The sequence below is a fragment of the Leucoraja erinacea genome, chromosome 1 (genome assembly GCF_028641065.1).
Source record: "Leucoraja erinacea ecotype New England chromosome 1, Leri_hhj_1, whole genome shotgun sequence".
Taxonomy (NCBI): Eukaryota; Metazoa; Chordata; class Chondrichthyes; order Rajiformes; family Rajidae; genus Leucoraja; species Leucoraja erinaceus.
The window spans coordinates 159,607,294-159,631,039 of record NC_073377.1 but is presented as its reverse complement, the minus strand read 5'-3'; the positions used below and the strand labels follow the sequence as shown (position 1 = coordinate 159,631,039).

Genomic DNA, 23,746 nt, shown 5'->3' with positions numbered 1-23,746 from the left:
TCAACCTCTACTGCCAGCCATAGCTGGAAAACATACAGTAACAGCTTAGTGAGTGCTGTCTGCTGAGTGTCCTATTTTCTTTTAAAGAAGGTGCATCTTGGTTCAATTCAGTATCAAGACTTTGTTATCTGATGTGGAGATTCACATCATTGGTGATTAGTTTCTGGGAATGTGTAGTTATCTTGATGGAGACTTGTATCTTCTCTTGTTTTTGAATCAAAGTTGTACTTGTTCTCTGTTTTATCCATCTTCTTGATCAACCCAGATGCATAAACCTAAATTACACGTCAGTGGATTGTACTAAATTCTGTATTTATGATTGGTTTTGTAGATTAGGGTTACCTCTAAACCCACAACAATGCTAACAGAAAATTATTCCTTGAATCAGTGTAACACTTAAATGTAAAATTTCACTAGAAGTTGTTCATTGATTTCACTGGACTGGTCTGATTCAGCTCCCCAGTACTACTAATAAATTAGCAAATAGATAAATTCCTAACCGTTCACATATATTTTTACATATACAATAATATATAATATACATATTGTTGCTCGCAGGCAAGTAATCATTTAAGACATTTGGAAAAGAGCAAGGATTATGGCATGTATTTCAGGAAGTTAAGTACCTGGATTAAAGATGCTTTTGGTAGGATTTGTCCATTGTTTGCCCTTGTAATATTGTATTTCAATTAGGTAGTAATATGTCTGACAAATTTATATATTTTTCTTTTTATGAGACCTATTTTTATAAAAAGCAATGAAACAACCTGTTTCCTGCATTTTCGATGCAGCATGTGGTAGAGAGACAATCATGATAGACTGTCTACCCCATTTGTCATTATGCCAGACCAGGAGTCTGACTGAAGGGAGGCTGGGCAGATGATGATTTAAGGAGAGACAGTTATAATCATTTTGGAATAAAAATATTCTCAGAAGAGATGGGTGGAAAATTATTTCATTTTAAAGGCTTTGCAGCTAATGAGGCTTTATTAATGGTGTTTATTTATTTCAAATTAATTCAGAAATTATTAAATAATATTTTTTGTTGCACCTTTTTTGACACACAACTATGATAGCTACTGGAGTATATAAACTGAAATCTTAAGAGCTCAAAATTTGTCTACATTGCCTTAGATTACAGTGTTTCATCTTATCTATAACTGATAAGATTCTCACTGGAAATGCCTTGTTTTTGAAGTACATTGTGTAACTCGCCTTTTGGTTGAGAGTGTTTCTGGAAATTATGCAGTTAGAAAGGCTCATGATTCCTCTTCCCCTCTCATTCCCCAAAGTCGATGCTTATTGTGTACAGCAAACCAACTATGTGTATCTTTGAATTCCCAAAGCTTGCTAGGGGCATGTCAGTTTATGCATTCTTTTCCTTCTGATTGTTAAAAAATACGTTTTACGCAGTTTCTGAAAAATGAAGGAAGGTTAATATCATTACATGGAACACTAATGCTTCCAAATCCCTCAAATATGAAAATGGCAACATTAAAGAGTAAAAATGGCTCCTGAAAGATTAGATTTTTGTTGTCGTGCATTTAAAGTTTGGAGTATTGCTGATAAATTTCTCAATATCTCTCCAACTGATATTGTTAGAAATTTTATAATATGATCTTACAATTTTATTTTGTGAAAGACAACCAAAACAAATTATGGTTAAGAAAAGCAAGATATTATGAAATTTTAATAAGCATCAGCTTGATAATATCATAAATTGCCCAAAAAACATTGTCTGGATGATTTAGCGAGTTGTTAACTTTCAGGGTATCTTTTCAAGCCTGCACTCGATTCTGCCAGAATGAATATTACAGTGAGATTATTCATTTTTATATTTGTGGAAGTTGAAACTGCATACATCAACTGATTCAAATACAGTCTAGACTTGCATATAATGGTTGATTAACAATGAGCATATGTGAGTCGAACGAGTATTTGGGTTGGTAGCTGGATTTCTGTGTTTTAGTAAACTTGGTTTAAAACGTTGGCCTTGATTTTCTTCAAAATTGTTTAAAAACCTAGAACACAGTGGCAGGGTCTTTCCTCTTAAATGTGCTATTTTTTTTTATTCCTCCCCATCTTGGTACCAGCAAACAAATCATGGTATTTTAAGGATGAATTTGCATTCAGCAGATTTAAAGTATCTGTGAATATTTTGTCATTGTCTCATCCTCAGCACATTATCTACCAACTTGGTATCAGTCAATGTGCAGCTCTGCCCTGCCACTAGCTCTCATGACCTACCCAATGTTGTTCTCTGATTCTGCAACAATCAGCGTTGAAGTTTTCCCACCAAATATTGGGAGGATTGCACCCAGTTTCAAAGCATGCAAATACATTATATTCCATTTATTAACTTAAATACCATGAAACAAACTATTGAAGTGAACCTCTGAACATAGATAATTGTGCATTTTAATGTATCTTATTCTGTACGCCAAACATTGGTACCAATTTCTATCCTGAATGTAATTGCAAGGCTAGAGTGATTGGAGTGATCTAGTTGTTTATTTAGGATAATATAAAATCCCAGGTAGTAATTGTTTTTTATTATTTTGAAACACCTGACATTCTTTAGAAATGAATTGTCATTGGATGACTTTCTGGTGTGTCGTTTTGTTTTCCGAAAATGTTTTCAAATTATAGTGAAATATTCATTTGAGATTTACCAATGCAGATCTTTTTCTGAGGAGACAAGAGGGCATAGTGTTAAAGTGAGAGGGACAAAATTTAAAGGGGATATGCAGGATTTTTTTTTTACTTGAAGTGGTGGGTATCCAGAACACAATACCAGTGATGGTGTTGGAGGCCAATACGATAGTGATATTTAGATAGACGTATAGATACGCAGGGATTGTGGGGCTATGGATCACGAGCAGGCTGAGGAGATTAGTTTATGCTGACATCATGTTCAGACCAGACATTGTGGGCCAAAGGACTGTTCCTTTGCTGTACTGTTCTATGTTCTATAATTAGATCCTCATCGTGGCTGTTCTCTCAAGAAATGGTGGAATCTGAAAATATTGGAAAAAAACATTTGGATCTCTAATGATTAGCCATGATTTCAGTTTGTTGCCTTCAGAATTAACGCAGATTGACCTCTACTTCTGGAACATTGCATTGATTGTATTTCAATTTTTGATATTTGAAATTTAATGAAGTCTTTGAGGTTAACGTGAAAACAAACCCCACCGCATAAGTGAAGGTGAAAGCTTTTCTGTGTATGGTTACAGCACACCACAAAGTAACTGGTGTCTGCACTGCCATTCAATATGATCATGGCTGATCTTTTGCCTTCAGTTGTGAATAACATTTGATGTTGGAGACCAATATACATGAATTTTCATTTATTTGTGAAAAATAATTTCACAGATTGCCAATGTTATACATACATGGTTTTAACATGCACATTAAAGCAATTAAACAGGACGTCATATTTGAATAGTATGTTTGCACTCTGCTTGAACACTGTGTTCTTTGTATGCAGAGTAGGCATGAAACATAGACACATAGAAAATAGGTGCAGGAGTAGGCCATTCGACCCTTCGAGCCTGCACCGCCATTCAATATGATCATGGCTGATCATCCAACTCAGCTGGCAAATTGATATTTTAATGCTTTCAGGGTTTTGTGTAAAACATTTCAGAACTCCAGATATAAATTGTATATAATTTAAGCGACTTTATTGTACTTATGTGCATTTATTTGGATGTTTTTCTGTGTTAAAAAAAACTGCAAATGTTAAATTATGAGTCAAATTATTTCTAATTCATCAGTTCTTAATCTCTTTTTTTTGTTAGGAGCGTTGTGGTAGCTCCAAAAAAACCTCAGATTGCTGTTGGAAGTGAACCCGTTGCTCCTGCTACTACAGATGCTGTTAGTGTGGTTTCGACAACCGAATCTGCAGAGGACAGCGCTGTTGAATCAACCGGTAATTCTCTGATATTTTTTCCAGTAAGAGAGAGTGCATAGATCAATGAAATGTGTCAAATTATATGAATTTTAAAATTTGTGATGCATTTGCAGGAGCCATCATTAGATTAGATAAGATTATGTCCTTTCTAAATAACTGATTGTTTGGGATTTTGCCTTAGAAACAATTTTTCTTTTTTGGCGAAGACAGTATTTTCTGAGAATGAAAATTATTTGATTTTCATTCTTGAATTTCTGAAACTAACATTACATTAATGAGCCAAATGTTACCGCTAAATGCTGTCAGTTGCATGATGAACTGCCAACACTTGAATTTAATTGCTACATCTTGGTGAGTTTATTTTTCTAATATCCCTTAGCTGCTTGTCTTTATTAGTATTAAGAAGGTGTAAAACGTAAAGGCTTATTGTTAATAAATAACCTATTTGGGACTTTGGCACGTGTTTATCCAAATGTACATGTCCTCAACTTGCCGACAGATTGGAGGAGGAAGGAGATAAGCTACATTATTATGTATTTGGGGTAGTGGGCTGATCTTGCTTGATCCAACTTATGCTGCACATTTGCCTCTTGCAAGATGCTTGCAGTCACTTGTCCCTTTTGCTGGCGCAGTTCCCCATGTCCTGCTTGCACTATCAGAAGGCCCCTTCCACTATTTCTAAATGCCTCTGTTAATCAAAGGTGTTGAATAATACCAGTTGATAATCATTTGTGTAAATTGGTCTAATTAATAAAGTTAATTAAAATAAAATACAGAAAACCACATACCTTGTCAATGAAATAGGGCAACCCCTTTCAAATGAATGGATTCATATGTTGATGCGATAACTATGACAGGGTAAAATAGGGGAAAGGAAAGGTGAGTCCTGGTCTTTGCACAGTACATTATAGAACACTCTTGGATATGCTGAAGAGTTCAGGGACAAGATGGGGGGGTCGGATGAGCTTCCATTGTGAATGTGTGATTGCCTGGGCAGTGCTGACATGCAATCTACAGCTTTCTAGTTTATTTAAGGTGATTTTTTTTAATTTTATATTTCCAGTAATTTAGTGGGTTGGCACAGTAGAGTTGCTGCCTTACAGTACCAGAGACCCGGGTTCAATGCTGACTATTGGTGCTGTGTGTGGAGTTTGTACATTCTCCTTGTGACCGTGTGGGTTTTCTACGGGTGCTCTGGTTTCCTCCCACACTCCAAAGACGTACAGGTTTGTTTGTTAATTGGCTTTGGTAAATTGTCCCACATGTGTAGGATAGTGATAGTGTACAGGGTGATCAGCGATCTAATAAATCGCAACACTGGTTGTTCAGTGTTATTCGCAACACTGGTTGTTCTTGATTGGTGTATGGGATGTTTGGTCTTGATAATCTTGACTGGGTAATTGTGGGAAATGGAGATAGCAAATTATGAGTTTAGGTGGCAGGCCTGGGTGGGTACACCAGTTGTAATTTTGAGGCAAGTTGCCTCCTCCAATAAAGTAGCCTTTTACAATATTGCAGTGGGCAGGTGCTATAGACCCGCACGGGTAGGTAGACGCTCCCGCCCCCACGAGTCTCGGGCAGATGGGGCTCGTCAGCCTGGGAAGGCAGTCCATCAAGGAGAGGGAAAACTCATATTTAAAACCTCCACTGCCTTGTGGCCATATCCAGTCATGGAAAAGGCTCCAGGAATAAACCTCAAGAAAATCCGGAGTCGGAGCCCCCTAAGGCAGTTCGTCTTTGTCTATAACCTCGCTCTGGCAGCTCCTGCGACGGCGCTGGTGCCAAACTGTAACGGCCCTGCTGTTCCTTTGGATCGATCAGCGACGTGGAGAGGGGGGACGTGCTGCATGGGCAACAGCCTGTCCTCCATATGACATCGCCCAGGCTTGCATCCGACTAGGATGCATCACCTGTGGTCAGTCATGACCGAGAGGGGGTGACTACAATATTCTATAGTTTAATAATTTTCCCTTTAGATATTTATTGAAACCCTAGCATTACAATCAAATTACTGTGTGGGTATTTATGGCCTAAAATTTGGATGGATAATAAATGGATGATGGCATTTGATTTTAAAATGTGGATTTTAAGTCTGCTTGAATTATCTTCAATAAAATTGATGATTCCTTGGTACAATCTGACGTAGTTTTAAACGCTGAACTGCATTGATTGTTTCTTAAATGAACTCCTTCTACATAGAAATGAAACTAGAACTATACATTGATTTCAGTTAATTTTTTTTTCAACATTGCTCGAATTTAAGAGGCTGAATTTGTATAATTTAAATGTTTAATATATACCATTTTATTAAAAAAACATTTGATATTAAAGAGAAAGAATAATATTACACTTTAAAATCAGATAAATAAAAAAAATCTACTTTTGTAAACTATAGTGGAGCCAACACTATATCAGGCTGTGATGACTTTATGTAAACAGTAGACTTTCTTCAGGATACTAGATACATGATCTATTTGCATTTTCTTTCAAGTCTCCATGAGGGCCTGTTAAACTGTCATTCAATGGGAGCCAGTTTATCAGTAAGAGATTAAAGTGGATAAGTGAAATAGGTTGTATATTTTTGGTAGGGGTTATGCATCTGGCACTGCAACATGCCAGGTTTTCCTGATTTTTGTCAGTCAAAATGTTTTTGAACTCTTGTATACATATCTTGATTAAAAATATTGGGAGCATTAGATTTTATTGTATGTAGTAGTATGGCACATTAAAATTAGATTGCTCAATTGTTATAAAGCTTTCCTCGTAAAAGTTTTGACATGCATGTCAAATTTTTTGGGCTTCGTCCTAAGTTTCAATTAATCTAACTAAAATTAAAAAATAGCAAATATCATATTTGTGTGATTTATAAAGTAATTATAATATTATGTTAATTAGCGGATTCTCATTGAACTTTGAGGCATGGAATTTTTTTAATTTAGTTTTCAAATTGATGAAACACATATAATGGAGGATGGTCGGGTGATTGGTGAATTTATAATTAGGGTTACTTCCTAAATTACACTTGAGAAGTTACTTGGCATGTTTTGGTTGTGGTTGCTTTCATAGTTTGCAAGTTTATTGAGATAATCTGATTTCTACGCAGCACAAAAGATATAGCTGTTTCAAGTTTAAACATGCTGGATATCATTGGCCGGGGAGCTGGTAATTTTCAAATACATTTCATTGCTTTAAAGGTCAGAGAGACCATTAACAATTTGGCTTGAAGATGATTGAGGAATGAAGGAGTAATGTGTTAGGAATTTAGGAATCTACATCTTCTGGTGTTGTGCAATTCTGCAGGTACTTGCATTGGTCACTGTGCCTCACTCCTCATCCAGGTTTTGAACTGTGGATATATTAATCTTTTCCTCTAAGCATATTTTGCACAAATCAAACATTATGAAATTGTTAGATTGTAATATAGTGCGTTCCTGTGTTATGAACACCTGATGTATGGATACCATACATACATGTGTTCACTCCTATGTACAGTGCCCTCCATAATGTTTGGGACAAAGACCCATCATTTATTTATTTGCCTCTGTACTCCACAATTTGAGATTTGTAATAGAAAAAATCATATGAAAAAAGTGCACATTGTCAGATTTTATTAAAGGGTATTGTTATACATTTTGGTTTCACCATGTAGAAATTACAGCTGTGTTTATACATAGTCCCCCCCATTTCAGGGCACCAGCATGTTTGGGACGCATGGTTTCAATGGTGTTTGTAATTGCTCAGGTGTGTGTAAATGTCTCCTTAATGCAGGTATCGGAGAGCTCTCAGCACCTAGTCTTTCTTCCAATCTTTCCATCATATTTGGAAACTTTTATTGCTGATTATCAACATGAGGACCAAAGTTGTGCCAATGAAAGCCAAAGAAGCCATTATGAGACTGAGAAACAAGAATAAAACTGTTCCAGACATCAGCCAAACCTTGTGCTTAGCACAATCAACTGTTTGGAACATTAAGAAGAAAGAGAGCACTGGTGAGCTTACTTATCGCAAAGGGACTGGCAGGCCAAGGAAGACCTCCACAGATGATGATAGAAGAATTTTCTCTATAATAAAGAAAAATCCTCAAACACCTGTCTGACAGATCGGAAACACTCTTCAGGAGTGAGGTGCGGATTTGTCAATGACTACTGTCCGCAGAAGACTTCAAGAACAGAAATACAGAGCAAACCACTGGTTAGCTGTAAATATAGGGGCCAGGTTACAGTTTGCCAAGAAATAGTTAAAAGAACAACCACAGTTCTGAAAAAGGTCTAGTGGACAGATGAGACGAAGATTAGCATATCAGAGTGATGGCAAGAGCAAAGTATGGAGGAGAGAAGGAACTGCCCAAGATCCAAAGCATACCACCTCTTCTGTGAAACACGGTGGTGTGGGTGTTATGGCCTGGGCATGTATGGCTGCTGAAGGTACTGGCTCACTTATCTTCATTGATGATCCACGTGAAGGTTGCAATCTCCCACCCCACCCAGCAACTGGTGATGTCCATTAATCGCAGACTTCAAGCGGTCATTGCATCCAGAAGATATGCAACAAAATACTAAACATGACAATTTTCATTTACATGAAAGTGAGGCCGGCTATGTATAAACACTGCTGTAATTTCTTTCATAACAAGAGGAGTTGAGTAAAGGAGCAAAGAGGTCCTTCTGCAGTTGTACAGGGCCCTAGTGAGACCATACCTGGAGTATTGTGTGCAGTTTTGGTCTCCAAATTTGCGGAAGGACATTCTTGCTATTGAGGGAGTGTAGCGTAGGTTCACAAGGTTATTTCCCGAGATGGCGGGACTGTCATATGCTGAGGGAATGGAGCAGTTGGGCTTGCACTCTCTGGAATTTAGAAGGATGAGAGGGGATCTTATTGAGACGTATAAGATTATTAGCATTTGGACATGCCAGAGGCAGGAAACACGTTCCTGATGTTGGGGGGGTCCAGAACCAGGGGCCACAGTTTAAGAATAAGGGGTAAGCCATTTAGAACGGAGATGAGGAAACACTTTTTCACACAGAAAGTTGTGAGTCTGTAGAATTCTCTGCCTCAGAGAGCGGTGGAGGCCGGTTCTCGAGATACTTTCAAGGGAAAGCTAGATAGGGCTCTTGAAGATAGCGGAGTCGGGGGATATGGGGAGAAGGAAGGAATGTGGGGTACTGATTGTGGATGATCAGCCATGATCACATTTAATGGCGGTTCTGGCTTGAAGGACCTACACCTGTACCTATTGTCTAATGTCTAAGATGTATAGTAAAATCTGACGTTCACTTTAACCACATGTGATTTTTTTTTTCTATTACAAATCTCAAATTGTGGATTACAGAGGCACATAAATAAATGATGGGTCTTTGTCCCAAACATTATGGGGGGCACTTGTATGTCAGAACATGTTTCCTCTTCCTATCCACTTTTAGTCATTTTTCTTTCTTATCAGTCTTGTGTGCCTTCGATGCCACCATTACCATACTGTTACATACATAGAAACATATAAAATAGGTGCAGGAGGAGGCCATTCGGCCATTTGAGCCATTCATTGTGATCACGGCTGATCTAGGTCTAGGGTTACCATGTTCAGTGATTTTTGTGTATTCCCCCACTTGGGGGCAAAATCAACTTCTAGTTTTCTGTAAAACATAACCGGTTCATCAGCCGGTGATGGCCTGTTATATAAAATGTTTTATTAATGTTCTTTTAATATACAATTTATCACATTTACATATTTATTTTTGTGCAGTTCCACATCAAAGTGCTTTTTAATGGTTGTCAATATTAAATTACCTAGCGAAGCTATAAATTTATAACAATCTACACGAGGCACTCCAGGGCAGCTTGAAATTGTACCACAGTATTTCTCCTTACATTCCTTATTTCTCCATCACCACAAAGTGAAGCAACTCGCATGATTCAGTGACGAACATACAAGCTCGATCTAAAAATCAGATTCCAACTTGGGATGTATGGGAGCATAGTAATTGCTCTCCATTAATCTTAAGGTGAAACTACACCAGGCTAAAAGTCAGATTAGTACTAGATGCAACAGAATAGCAAGAATCCATTAGTATAATCATTCATTGAATTCCAACCTCCCCCCCCCCCCCCCCTCGCTAGCAGCATACCTTCTAACGTGTTGCAAAACAGGCCAGTGCTTTTTCAGGAGCATTTCTTAACTTTATTATTTCCCATTAATTTGAACACCGATACACAACATATAGTCAACAGCCTGAAAACAGACCCTTCGGCCCTACTTGACCACACCAAACAACATAACCCATCTACATTAGTCCCACCTGCCTGTGTTTGGCCCATATTCTTCTAAACCTATCTTATCTATGTACTTGTCCAAATGTTTTTGAAACATTGTAATAGTACCTGCCTCAACTACCTCCTCTGGTGGCTTGTCCAATATACTTAACAAATTATATATATATTTTTTAAAAAGCCATAATTTCCTCCTGACCGTAAACCTATGTTTGTGGGTGGCACTGTGGCACAGCAGTACAATTGCTGCCTTACAGCACCAGAGACCCAGGTTCGATCTTGACTACGGGCATTGTCTGTACGGAGTTTGTACGTTCTCTCGTGACCTGTGTGGGTTTTCTTTGGGAGCTCCGGTTTTATTAGCCAATTTTGTTTCCATATGCAAACTGGAAATTTCAAAATTGTTTTTCACATTTCTACTCAAGATCTGCAGATCCTAGACTTGTTTTAAGAGAAGCTTTACCAAAATTATCTTAAAGGCTGATATCTTTTAATGCTCATGAAAAAATAGTTCAGAGCAAACAGTTTAAGATCTAATATTTCACTTCTGCTGAATATAAAATAGTGTTTGGTTTTATTTTGCCAATAAATGTATTATATGAATTCCCTTAGGTGGTGGATCTTCCAACTCAAAACTGCCGTCTGTTCAAACTGTGTCCCCAATGCCAGAAGACTCTGTAGCTAATATGAGGTAATATCTCTTATTAACTTTTGGTTGAGATCTTTTATGCTGTGTTTGTTTTGTACTACCTGATCTTATGAAAAGAGTTATAAACATGTTTACTTAAACTCAATTTCTGCACTACCAAATTAGCTATTTGTAAACGTAATAATCATGAGGTGATGGAGTGCATGTCTGCTGCATTTAGTAACGTCCGAGTAGATCCATGATATTACATGAATTGCAATCACATTTCAAGCTCCAAATCACATCTTAGAACAATATCCTGAGATCAACATCATATTTTGGAATTCATCAATTCTTTATTGCAGAGTTTATAATATTTAACTTTGTTTAACTTTTTTAGTATTACGGCCAGGCTTGAACGTGCACTGGAGAAGGCTGCACCTCTTCTGAGGGAGATCTTTGTCGATTTTGCTCCTTTTCTTTCCCGTACTCTTCTGGGCAGTCATGGGCAAGAATTGCTCATTGAGGGTACAAGTAAGTTTTCAAGTGCAATTGAAGGCATATATTCCATCCTATAGAATGTACTTGATTAATGATACACAAAAAAAAGGTTGGAGAAACTCAGCGGGTGAGGCAGCATCTATGGAGAGAAGCAACTGGCGACGGTTCGGGAGAAGGGTCTCGACCCGAAATGCCGCCAATTCCTTCGCTCCATAGGTGTTGCCTCACCCGCTAAGTTTCTCCAGTATTTTTTGTCTAACTTGGATTTTATGGAACTTGATTAATGTATGAGCAATGACAGCAACCTTGGGATTTTACTTCTGTCATCTTATCTCTACATTTCAGTTCATATTCAGGCCAGTTTCATTCTATGTACTATTGGTAATTGAAGTGAAAACGAGAAAAACTAGAAATAACCGAGGCCAGCATCTATGGAAAGAGAAACAGTGTTAATCAATGAATGTGATAGTCTATTATGCTAGATTACTCTTTCTCTGAACATAAAAAACGCTGTTGATGATAAATAATCATAGACATTAGGTGCAGGAGTAGGCCATTCGGCCCTTCGAGCCTGCACCGCCATTCAATATGATCATGGCTGATCATCCAACTCAGTATCCCGTACCTGCCTTCTCTCCATACCCTCTGATCCCTTTAGCCACAAGGGCCACATCTAACTCCCTCTTAAATATAGCCAATGAACTGGCCTTGACTACCGTCTGCGGCAGAGAGAAGAATAGTAGAGCTTCACCACTTGTTCTGTGTGTGAAAAATAAGGATTCTTCAATGACAGACTAGGTTTTGATGAAGATTTTTAGATACATTGATCCAGGACAGCTGATAGTCACCTGGAGGAAAAAATCCCCAACATCGGGAGGATTCTTAACTGCATCTAGCCTGTCCAACCCCTTGATAGAATTTTGTAAATTTCTATAGTGATGAGGTTCAATCTCCTAAATTCTAGAGAGTATAAACCAGTCTATCCAATCTTTTTCATAAGACAGTCACATAATAGGCCTCAGGAATCAGTTAAAGAACATTCTCTGCAAATCCCATTATGGCAATAATGTTAGCTTCCTCAGATTTGGAGACCAAAAGGATGTACGTAATACTCCAGGTCTTTCATCTCATTAAGGACCCAGGTACAACTGCAGTAGAACCTTCGTGCTACTATACTCAATTGTTTGTGCTATGAAAGCTAACATACCATGCGCTTTTATAAACTGCCTGCTGCAAAGGGCATGCCTACTTTCAATGACTGGTGTACCATGACATGCAGGTCTCGCTGCATCTCCCCCTTTCCCAATCGGCCAACATTTAGATAATAGTCTGCTTTCCCGTTTTTGCCACCAAAGAGGATAACCTCACATTTATCCACATTATACTGCATCTGCCATGCATTTGCCCACTCACCCAGCCTATCCAAATCACCTTGCAGCCTCCTAGCATCCTCCTCACAACTAACACTGCCCCCCAGCTTAGTGTCATTCGCAAACTTGGAGATATTGCCTTCAATTCCCTCATCCAGATCCTTAATATAGATTGATGATAGATAATCCAAAATAAAACAGAAAATATTGGGAAACTGAATTAACTTTTCAGGTCAGAATTTCCACAGATGCTGAAAGTTTCCACCATTTTCAGTTTTTAACAATTTCTCTCACCTTCGCTCAGAATTTTCAATATATTTTGTTTTCATTTCAGACTTCCGTTATTTTGATTTTGTTCCTTGTTTAACTACCCAATTTATTTTACAATTGCAGGCACTAGGGTGCGGAGATAGAGTACTGAAGAATAGTAATTGCTTCTCCCTTGTTCAAAAGTAAAAGGAATAAGGATAAGGCCAGCAATGACAGCCTAGACAGTCCTTGATGAAGATTTTTAGATACATTGATCCAGGACAGAATTGATAGTTTCACCTGGAGCGACCTTGGCAAGATGGAATGGATTTGTTGGTGGAAAAACTTGTGTCTAACCAGATTGATAGAAATGCTTTAATCAGAGTGGATGAGGTTGATGTAGTCAAATGGCAGCATAAGATGATGGGCCAAATGCCTTTTGATAATTCTATAACATAATCATGTTCTCAGTATAGTTACCCTTTAGTCCGGTGGAATATAAAATACACATATCATTGCTTGGTTACGGAGTGTTAGCTGCTCATCAGTGTTCCCCAAGGATTGTTTTCTTTTGCTTTCTTTCATTGATATTAGGGACCTCGGGTGTAGGCTGCAAGGAACAGTTGCTAAGTTTGTGAATGATGCAGAACATCACGGTATTATGAATTGTGAAGAGGGTAGTGTTAGCTTGCAGCAGGTTATAAACAGGCTGGTGGAAAGGGCAGAAGTATGGGAGATGAAGTTTAGTATGGAGAAATGTGATGTAATGCATTTTATGCTGTAAGAGTGAGGCGAGGTATTATAGTATATAGGATACTAGCCTAAAAGGTGTCCTGGAGAGAGGAACCCAAGAGGATTGAAAGTGCAGAGCACATTGAGGAACTATCAACAGAAAACTGGAAAGTTGTGTGGAAACTTTGGTGTTGATTGATTGATTGAAAGATACAGTGGAAACAGGCACTTTGACACAAAACCTGTTTACATTAATTCCATGTTATCTCAATATTGCATCCGATCCCACCACCAGGAGCAATTTACAGAGACTGATTAACTTACAAACCCACATGTACTTGGGATGCGGGAAGAAATTGGAGCACAGAGAGAAGGTGCAAACTCCGCACAGACAGTCCCTGAGGACAGGATCGAACCCGAGTCTGTGGTGCTGTACGACAGTAGCTTCACCAGCTATGCTAATGTGCCACCCTACCTTGTCTCAACTGAAATAATGTTTTCAGTTCCAGTCACTGCATTATAGGAAGGATGTAAAAACCTCGGAGTAGGTCCAGAAAGGATTTATGAGTATGATTCCCGGGATAAGGGATTACGGTTACAAGCAAGGGTTAATTAAAGAGGTTAGGACTGCTTTCTGTGGGGAAGAGAAGGTTGAGAGGAGAACCTTCAATCAGATGTCTCTTCACTTTAGAAACCTTCAGCAAAGTAGCTATTTCAATGGTGCCAGCAGATATGGTATTTTCGAGGCAGTTTTTTATCGCGACCTTTGAAAAGGGAATTGGATAATGCATGGTGGAGAAAACTAGCTAGGCTGTGGAGAAAGGGTCAATGCATGGAATCAGAGTATTGCACTGAGAAAATGGCAACATAAACATGATGGGCCAAATGACCTCCTTTGCTATAATTCTATAAATTTCATGTTCCCCTTCCCCACCCTTCTAGTCCGGTTGGAATTGTAAAGTAAGGTATCAGCAGTTAAAATAAGTGAGAGCTGCCACGTAATCAAAGGGCACTTTGTTGTAAGTATATGTATTGTAAGGGGCTGAGGACCTAGCCTTGTGGAACACAAGTGTTGAGAGCTATAATGGTGGATGATTTTGTCCAGATACAGTGAAAAACAACCTGCCATCAGGCATATCATATCATAATGAGTACAATAATGTTATACATGAGTCTAACAAAAAGCGAAACCGCAGGATATAGCATTACAACTGCGGAGAAAGTAAATTTGGAAATAAAAGTGTATAGACCGCAACATGGTAGAGTGCAAGGTCAGAATATGAGAGATCTGTTCTTGAATTTGGTGGTACCTGCTTTTAAGGTTTTGTGTCATCTACCTGACAGGAGAAGGAAGGATAGGGAATGGCTCGGGTGTGAATTGTCTTTGATTATGTTGGCTGATTTCTGAGGCAGGCAAAAAAAGTAGATGGAGTTGATTGGTGTTGGGGAGGCTGGTTTTGTGGATGGACTGGATTGCGTCCACAACTTGGGGAAACAAGGAACTGCAGGTGCTAGTTGACTCCTCCCACTTCCTCCAAATCAAAGACAAAACCTTGGGCACTCGCATGGGCCCCAGCTACGCCTGCCTCTTTGTAGGATAAGTTGAACAATCTCTGTTCCAGGTGTACACTGGCCTTATCCCTGAACTTGACTACTGCATCTGTGCTACCCTCCTGCACCCATGCAGAACTCATAGACTTCATCAAGTTCACCAGCTATTTCCATCCTGCACATAAATCCACTTGGACCATCTCTGACACCTCCCTCCCCTTTCTTGATCTCACCATCTCCATCACCAGAAATAGACTATCAACTGATGCCTATTATAAACCTATTGACTCCCACAACTATCTAGACTACACTTCTTCCCTCCCTGCTTCCTGCAAAGACTCTATCCCCTACTCTCAATTCCTCTGCCTACGCTGCATCTGTGTCCAAGATGAGGTGTTCCATACACGACATCAGAGATGTCCTCCATTTTTAGGGAACGGGGGTTCGCTCTTGCACCCCCCTACCCCCAGTCGCAACAGGGACAGAGTTCCCCTAGTCCCTAACTTCCACCACATCAGCCATTGCATACAACACATAATCCTCCGACATTTTTGCCCCCTCCAACGAGATCCCACCACGAGTCGCATCTTTCCATCTCCACCTGTTTACACCTATAAGACCAAACGTAAACTGGGCGATCGTTTCGCTGAACACCTTCGCTCAGTCCGTCTGGGCCTACCTGATCTCCCGGTTGCCAAAGACTGAATGATAGTTGAATCATTTGATGCTTGAACTGCACTTCTTAGAAGAAACGTGCAAAGTTTGGTCACCTCAGATTTATGGACGATAGGATGTATGCAATTGTCTGGGAAGGCTTTGGAATAATCAACGTGAGTTAATCAATGCTTGGGCGAGTTGAGGAGGGAACTAGAATTTTAGATTTTAATACATAGTTAATGCTGTTAAATGTTTTTGATTAGTTTCAGATATTCCACAATGTGCTCCAGTTTAGAATGGGGAAAGAATAAATTGTTCTGAGTGTGCTCCTGAGCTGGCAGAGTGGTGAAAAATGCTGTAGCATGATAGCATGATGCAAGGGTTATGCATAATGTTATTAAAATGTATATATTATAATGTATATTAAAAGCAAATGTGCCTTTTATCTTTAACACCAAAAAAGCATGGTGTAACATGCACATGGGACCTATACATACATATTCTATTCCTGTCACATAATTTGTCTATGCCAGTTATATTTTATTTTCATATTTGTATGCCTGAATCTAAATTGAATATATATCCATTTAATAATAAATTTCATGTCTTGCCTGTTTAGTTTCAATCTACATATCGTGTCACTGTTTCTTCTCACTATGTTACATCTCTCAAGAAAACAATGGATTCATTTTACTTTGACAACTACATTATTATATAATTAGCTAATTTATTGATAGAGGGCAGACTTCCTTGTGATGCTTTCAAACATGTTAACCTTGTTTGATCATTGTGCAAAAGGAAGTGAATAGGAAACAAAATGAAGTTAAGACTTGTCATTTTAATATTCATAAAAGCCCTTTGTAATCCCATGAAACCCATAAAGTAGCTAGTGCCTTTTTTAAAACTGCTTTTGGTTCTGCTAGGTTTACAGAGAGGGGGGTCAAGGGTCAAAGTACTAATAAGAGTGTTTGGGATGTCTGCTGCCAGAAAACAAAATGGAAACTTGATTGATAGCTGGAGGGCTGAAGGCAGAGAGTAACGGAGAAAGCAAAGGTCATGGAGCCATTTCCCCTCTCTGCATATATAATAACCTGTGTGGTATGGGTAGCAAAATGTAGATATTGTGGATCAATATGACATATGCTGTACACATTTGGTGCCGTGGTAAGGCACATAATACGGTTTATTGTAACATTTTGAAACAGAAACTAAGCAATTTTGGAGAAAGAGATGGGAGGAGAGATGACCATTAAAAAAAATGGCAATCGTTGATACATTACTCAAATTATTCAAAATAAAAGTGAGAAATATGTTGGGAACCCCCTGCAGTTGATTTGAGCTACTCTAATTAATGAAAAGAAAATTCAATCAATTATTTAACTTGAATGCACAAATTCTCTAATTCCTTTGTTTCGTAAAGGGAAATTTTCATCTTTATTTGGCACGATATTTCTTAGATGTTATGAGAACGTTATATATATATATATATTCACCTTTTATTTCACTTTCGGTGTCACTGATCTCTCCTTGGAATATGATATAAACATTCAAATCTAATTTGTGCAGACAGAATATTAGTTTTACCAATGACTCAGTGATCTTTGGATGAAGACTCCCTTTTCAAATTTGCATGAAATTGAGTTGAAATCTTTAATCTGTATACATATGGATTTTTAGCCGTGCAAGTGTTGCACAGTACAGCTTTCCAGAACACTCAAGGAAAAAAGATTACATTATAGTCATGAAGGCTAATGGTTCTTGGATTCAGCACAGTAATCGTGTAAACTTATCACAGCATTTTATAATGACCTTGTATCAGGAAGAGGGAAACTGCATCAGGGCAGTTTATTAAGAAGCACTAACAAATCCGCATCATTCATAATCATTTATTGTAGTGGTATAGGGAATAGTGATCAGTCAGCTGAAGAATCCTTGTCACTGGGATGGTTATAGTAAGCAGAAAAAAATAGACTCCTTGTATCAGACAACTGTATGGTGCTATGTCAGGAACTGATATATAGCTGCTTGCAATGTGCATTTGTATTCCACCTTTCATTCATTTGTTCTAATTGTTACATTCTCTTTCTTTAGTTGTGCAAACCAAAATAGATGCACAACCAAGAAATAGATCGATTTTTACATTTGACGACCGTCTCAATTTAAATTCAGCATTTTCAATTGATAGTAAAATAGTAGAGCAAACTGATATCTTGGGTTTTGGCTATCAGCAGTGCTGAAATAAATAAAAAGCTGTTCCAAAATGAAAATGATTGCAGATTTAAAATTCCAGGTGATTTTACAAATACAGACTGTTGTATCCTTTATCACAATATTGTAATATTACATTGAAATTTCTGTGTAGATTATGTACTGTGATGTGTGGAATCAAGTTTGAATCCTTGGTCATTTCATGCAGGCACTATTGCTGATACCAGAGATTCTGAATTGTACATTCAGTACCTCCAGTTTAAATTCCATTTGGAATATTTTGGAGGACCAAGAAACCAAGAACCAAGAACATTCAGATATGTTCTTAAATACCAAAAATAGCACTTAAAACACTTAATATTAGAATACCAGTAAATGCTCTGTTGAAACTATTACTATTGCTGAAGATTTGCGGAAGGTGATTGAAATGTTCTGAAATATTCTAATAATGATGGTGTCCTGTTAAGAATCAAATAGGATTCAAGGAATTGTTAGAGCTAGTAAAAGGCCATTTGGCCTAGTTGTTGCAGATTCCTTGTAAACCAAAGTGGTCAGTCCCATTCCACCGCCAAATAATTATTGCAACCATACTATATAGATTTTCCTTACTTCTACAAATGCATTTTAATTTGGTGCTTTTTCTGCCTTTTAGGCTTGGTCTGTATGAAATCCAGCAGTTCTGTTGTGGAGTTGGTCATGTTACTGTGTTCCCAGGTAAGTCTTTGCAGGTCACAAATAAATACTGTTGAAATTGTGGCATATTGTTCCACTGACTGAAATGTTTATTATTGAACGAACAGGAATTGAAAATCAAACAATGTATGTAATAACTGGATAGTGTTTACTGTTACACTGCAAATTAAATAGTGCCCTCTACTTCAAATTATAATTGTGGCACATGTTATTGAACTATCATCGTAGCATGCTGATTGTCTGGTGATGTTTGTGCAGTATACCAAATTGGAACAGGTAATGACAAGGAGGCATAACATCTTTGTGAGAGGGCCAGTTTAAATATTGTTCTGAGAGCCACTTGTAAACATAGAAGTCCCTCTTCACAGGAGGCTATTGTTATAGTCATTCTGTTCTGGGACATCTACAGGTTTAGTCACTTCAGTCATCTCCGTATTGTGGAAACGCTTGAAAGGAAGTATGTAAGTTAGGTCATTTAAAATTTGCATTAATTGAAATTTTGGGGTATATTAAAATCTGTGTTATTGTAATATTTAATATTATTAATAGTATGATACTTTTGATTTTGCTTTTATTAGTTTCCAAGCCTGTTAATGTTAGAGCTATTTATAGATATTCAAAGGTTTTTGGCCATTTTGATGAACAGATTTTGGGGGTTGGGCGACTTGATCACCTATCAACATATTTCGTGCGTTGGGGCATGAATCGGTGATATCGGTGTCATCCAAATTATTATATCGTCAAGTATACTCCTGTTCTTTGGGGAAAACGTAGAAAGGGATTGGAGGAACCTGCATCCTCTGCTGTTTCCAAAAGCAAATTTGGACATGGTTTTCCTGCATGAAGAAGGGTTCTTTCGGAGTCGTTTGCTGCTCCTTTGATATAGACCTGATGGAATACATCCTGCATGTTCATGTTCGGATGTATGTATTGCACCACTGATTATAATAAACACATTTTACAGTCAACTTGGTGAATTATAGAAATATTTAAGAAATTGTACAGCTAAATTAATTTTGATTGCTTTTGTGTTTTAAAATAATCTCATGCAAGGTTAATCATTCACTGTGCTGTTTATAAGGGATCCGAAAGAAGCTTTTTTTCCCTTTTAGATCATTAATTTTGATTTACTTTTTTCTCATTTGATAAAATATAAAAATATATAGATTCTTTAGGTGAGGCAGTGAGTATCTTTATTTGGATATTTCCTTTTGTACTAACTTGGAAATTAATTTATGTGTTCAGAAGTTTTCAACACATTACTTTGAGACCATGAATAAAGCAAGAGCTGTAACTGGTGAGAATGAGGCTTCGGAGGTCATGGGTTCTGACCCTTTTCAAAGCTTTTGACCTTCATTTACAACCTAAAGGTTTACTTGGCTGACAAATAAGGATAATGCATCATTAATGTTCCTTTGCATCGATTTATTCATTTTAGTGAGTATGTTGCCAAATTTATTTAGGCTGTGCTGACGGATAGGTCATGAATATAAATGAAAGAATCATAGAAGGTGTGAAAAGTCAATGCTACATGATGTCAATATGGTGCAATAAGCACATTTACTTGAGAATATCACACTTAATAGATCTCAAAATAAACCACTAAGCAGAACAATGCATCTGTGAATATATTTTAACTTGCTACATTAGAGATCGTACAAGATAAATTACAAGCAGTATAAAAGGAAGTGTGAAGGATATCGTGTGTTTTAATTGGTACAATTATTTATAGTAAAACATTTTATTGAAGGTTGACTCAAACTGAAATCTGTTGAAATTCCCTTTATTTCACCTTTAAATTACAGGCACGGTGATATCCATTACTTGATGTATATAATTCGCAGAACTAAGTATGCTGATATTTGTGTTCTGTGGGGGCAGAAATACAGCTATGATATTTTTGCTGTAAATGTGGATAAATGATTGGATAGACAATGTTGTTACGATGCTGTAGATGAAGATCCTCATTGATCTTTGTAATAATATCTTGGTTAATATATCTATATTAATTTTTTGAATTGGATGAACTATATTGGACTGGTAAATAATGGGAATTACATGTAAACATTGTGCTCTATCAAAAGAGCAATTTTATTCCATAACTAAAATGTAACTAACTGGACAGGGTGTTAGCTCCTTCACAAATTATCTTGCTGTGGATTCCATTGCGGACGGACACCTTCTCTCGTCACTCACACGCTTGTCATCTTACTTTCATTGAGCCCCTCCCTTCTTCGAGCCCCCCACCCCAACCTCTTCTAGGAGCCCCCTCCACCTCTTCTGCGATTGCCCCCCCCCCCCCCCCCCCCCCACCTTCAGGCACCCCTCCCCACGTCTTTGAGCTCCCCTACCTCTTTGAGCTCCCCACCTCTTCTTTGAGCTCCCTATCTCATCTTTGAGCCCCCCCCCATCTCTTCTTTGAGCACCATCCTCCACCTCATCTGCTAGCACCATCCTCCACCTCTTCGAGCACTCCCCAAACTCTTCTTTGAGTGTTCCCCCCCCCCCCCCGATCTCTTATTTGAATGTCCCCCCCACCCCTTCTTTGAGCGACCACCCTCCCCCCCTGCCCCCAACCTCTTATTCAAACATCGCCCATCATTCCATTGACCTCACCCCCCACAGGCCCTGCTGTCCCTATCTGTTATTCTCTGGTTTGCTTAGCTCTCCCTCTCCCTTGCACAAGCAAGTTGCACCTGTAATATGATTCCTAAGATTATTCTTTTGTGGCTGAAACTTATGGGCCAAAATGCTGCAACTTGTATGGGCTGCATTAATAGATTACGAAGCCTGATGTACCTATTTATCATACATGTCATAGATGTGTTTTAATGCCATTCTAATTTCATGGAGGTCGGGGAGATTGATCTCGTGGGTTCATTATATTGCTTGGAGGATGGTGAGATTTAGATGGATTGAAACATTTTATAGTGGAGAGTTAAGATGAATTGTCGAGAAAAAATAACTTTTTTTAAGACGGGAAACGTTGTTTAAGTTTAGACCATATATATATCAGGCATTACAAATATAATTAAAAGGCCACATCTTGCTGACATGAACGCATGAAATCTGAGTTAAGAATTCAGTGAGACACTTTGAAGATGTAGGTATTGGATACATTGTGGTTGATTAATTTTAGAGGGGAGATGGGGTGGGATGTGGTATTTTCATTTTAAAATCTTAATTAATTTTGTAGGGTAGATGGAGTGGGATGAGTGTCAAAGATCAAAAAGCACAGGTCATAAAATCATGATTTTAATCACATAAAGATTAGTCTCAGCTTAATAGCTTCAAATGTGCTATCCATTGTTATGATGCAGACTAAAATAGAATAATTGTTACTTTCATTGTTGAGTATCGATTTAGTTTTTTTTTACTGGAAAGGGTTTTCTGTGGCTTTTCCATAGATTTTTATGACTACATTTTAGTAGCTGAGGATTGCTTGCTTACATGTGACTTTGACATATTTTGCAATGCATTTCGCTCAATCCAGTTCATTTCACAGGATGTACAATTATGAATGAAATTGTTAGATATTGCAAATGTTTTCAAAAACTGGCATTAAAAGGTAAAAGTAGGTGTTTTATATTTTGTTCTTAAATTGTAAGCTTTGAAAATACCTTGAATGAATTATTTCATTTAAAAAAATCTTCCATGTAGCTTTTGTTATTTTTGCTGTTTAATTCAGCACACTTTCTCGAAGAAATAGTATACAGGAAGCTATATAGAATTCAATTGCTGTACAGCAATTAAATTGTATTCATTGCAATAATTATGACTGATTTAATTTTTTTTGATATGGGTCACAGAAATATTATATATGTTTCCATACTGTAGACTTATGTTCATTACTAACCATGCAAGTATGTTTGCAGTAAATGTATTCAGCAAAAATGTCCTTTGCAGATGCAAATCAAAACAGTCTGCTTTATTGCAGCAGATTTCAAACTTACTGAGCTTAATTGTGTGGTTTTCTGTACATATAAGTAACATGTAGGCTCTTTGGGTTGACTTCGACATGTTTGTCTAATAATTATATGTAATTTTCATTTGACTCAAGTAATATGTTATAGAAACAAATGAGACAACATTTTCAAAGGGGTGCATGAACATGCATGTTAAATAGAAAGGCAACAAATTATTTTGAGGTTAATGTCTACTGTTTGCTATTGTTGAGCTAAAGCATTGGGAATACCTTTACTTGTGTTACTAACATAATAATGATTAGAGATGATCTGATTTAACAAAATGCTATGCGAACATAAAATCGTCTAACATGTAAAGAAGGTGTACATTTCTTCTGTGCTATTATCCTTGCTATGATATATTTTTGATATTAGTGTTTTTCTTTCAAGTATCCTGAGCTTATTGGGGTAACTTTTGTTTCTTTAATCCATTGTCATGCCATTCAAGGCCATTTTATCAATGTCCTTTTGGCCCCATACTAATTCAGTCTGACATATATTCCAATAACATTACCTCAATTCCAGTTTTAAAGCTGTATTTATTGCTGCGCTTTTTGAAGTGCATCATTTAAAAATGGTTTCAACCCAAAACATCTAATAAATAAATAATGTGTATGGCTACTCAGTTGTTGATTTCCCAGACTAGAAATCATTCTATCGGATACTGAACAGTCCACTATCGGAGAGGCCTGTCAGATAAATCTTATAGTAGCTGAATTCATGTCCTGTAAATCACATGTTATTGTCTGAGCCTTCTGCCAGGTCATCTATTCTTTTCTCATTTATCAGAAGCGGATGCAGCAGACTTATATAAAAAAAAGTAGCTTTAAAGTGCTACATTCCAGACAGAATAGGTGTCTTAGATGACAGTTGAACCATCACACAGCGAAAGGTTTAAGATATTTCTTGAGAGTAAAATTTAAAAAATGTTGCACACGTTCAGCTTTGTAGGGGCATTTGTTTTTACCATATTGGGGACGGTATTTTGTTTTCGTTATTCACATGGAACAAA

General features: G+C 37.6%; 1 protein-coding gene across 1 annotated transcript in view; it reads left to right on the top strand.

Moving 5' to 3' along the window:
* lrba (LPS responsive beige-like anchor protein) overlaps positions 1-23,746 on the top strand; it is a 661,684-nt gene that overhangs the window by 145,594 nt on the left and 492,344 nt on the right. The window contains exons 30-33 of the mRNA XM_055646656.1: positions 3,804-3,934; positions 10,793-10,871; positions 11,209-11,342; positions 18,729-18,790. Of these exons, the coding sequence (XP_055502631.1) occupies positions 3,804-3,934; positions 10,793-10,871; positions 11,209-11,342; positions 18,729-18,790 (406 nt within the window). The remainder of the gene's footprint in view (positions 1-3,803; positions 3,935-10,792; positions 10,872-11,208; positions 11,343-18,728; positions 18,791-23,746) is intronic.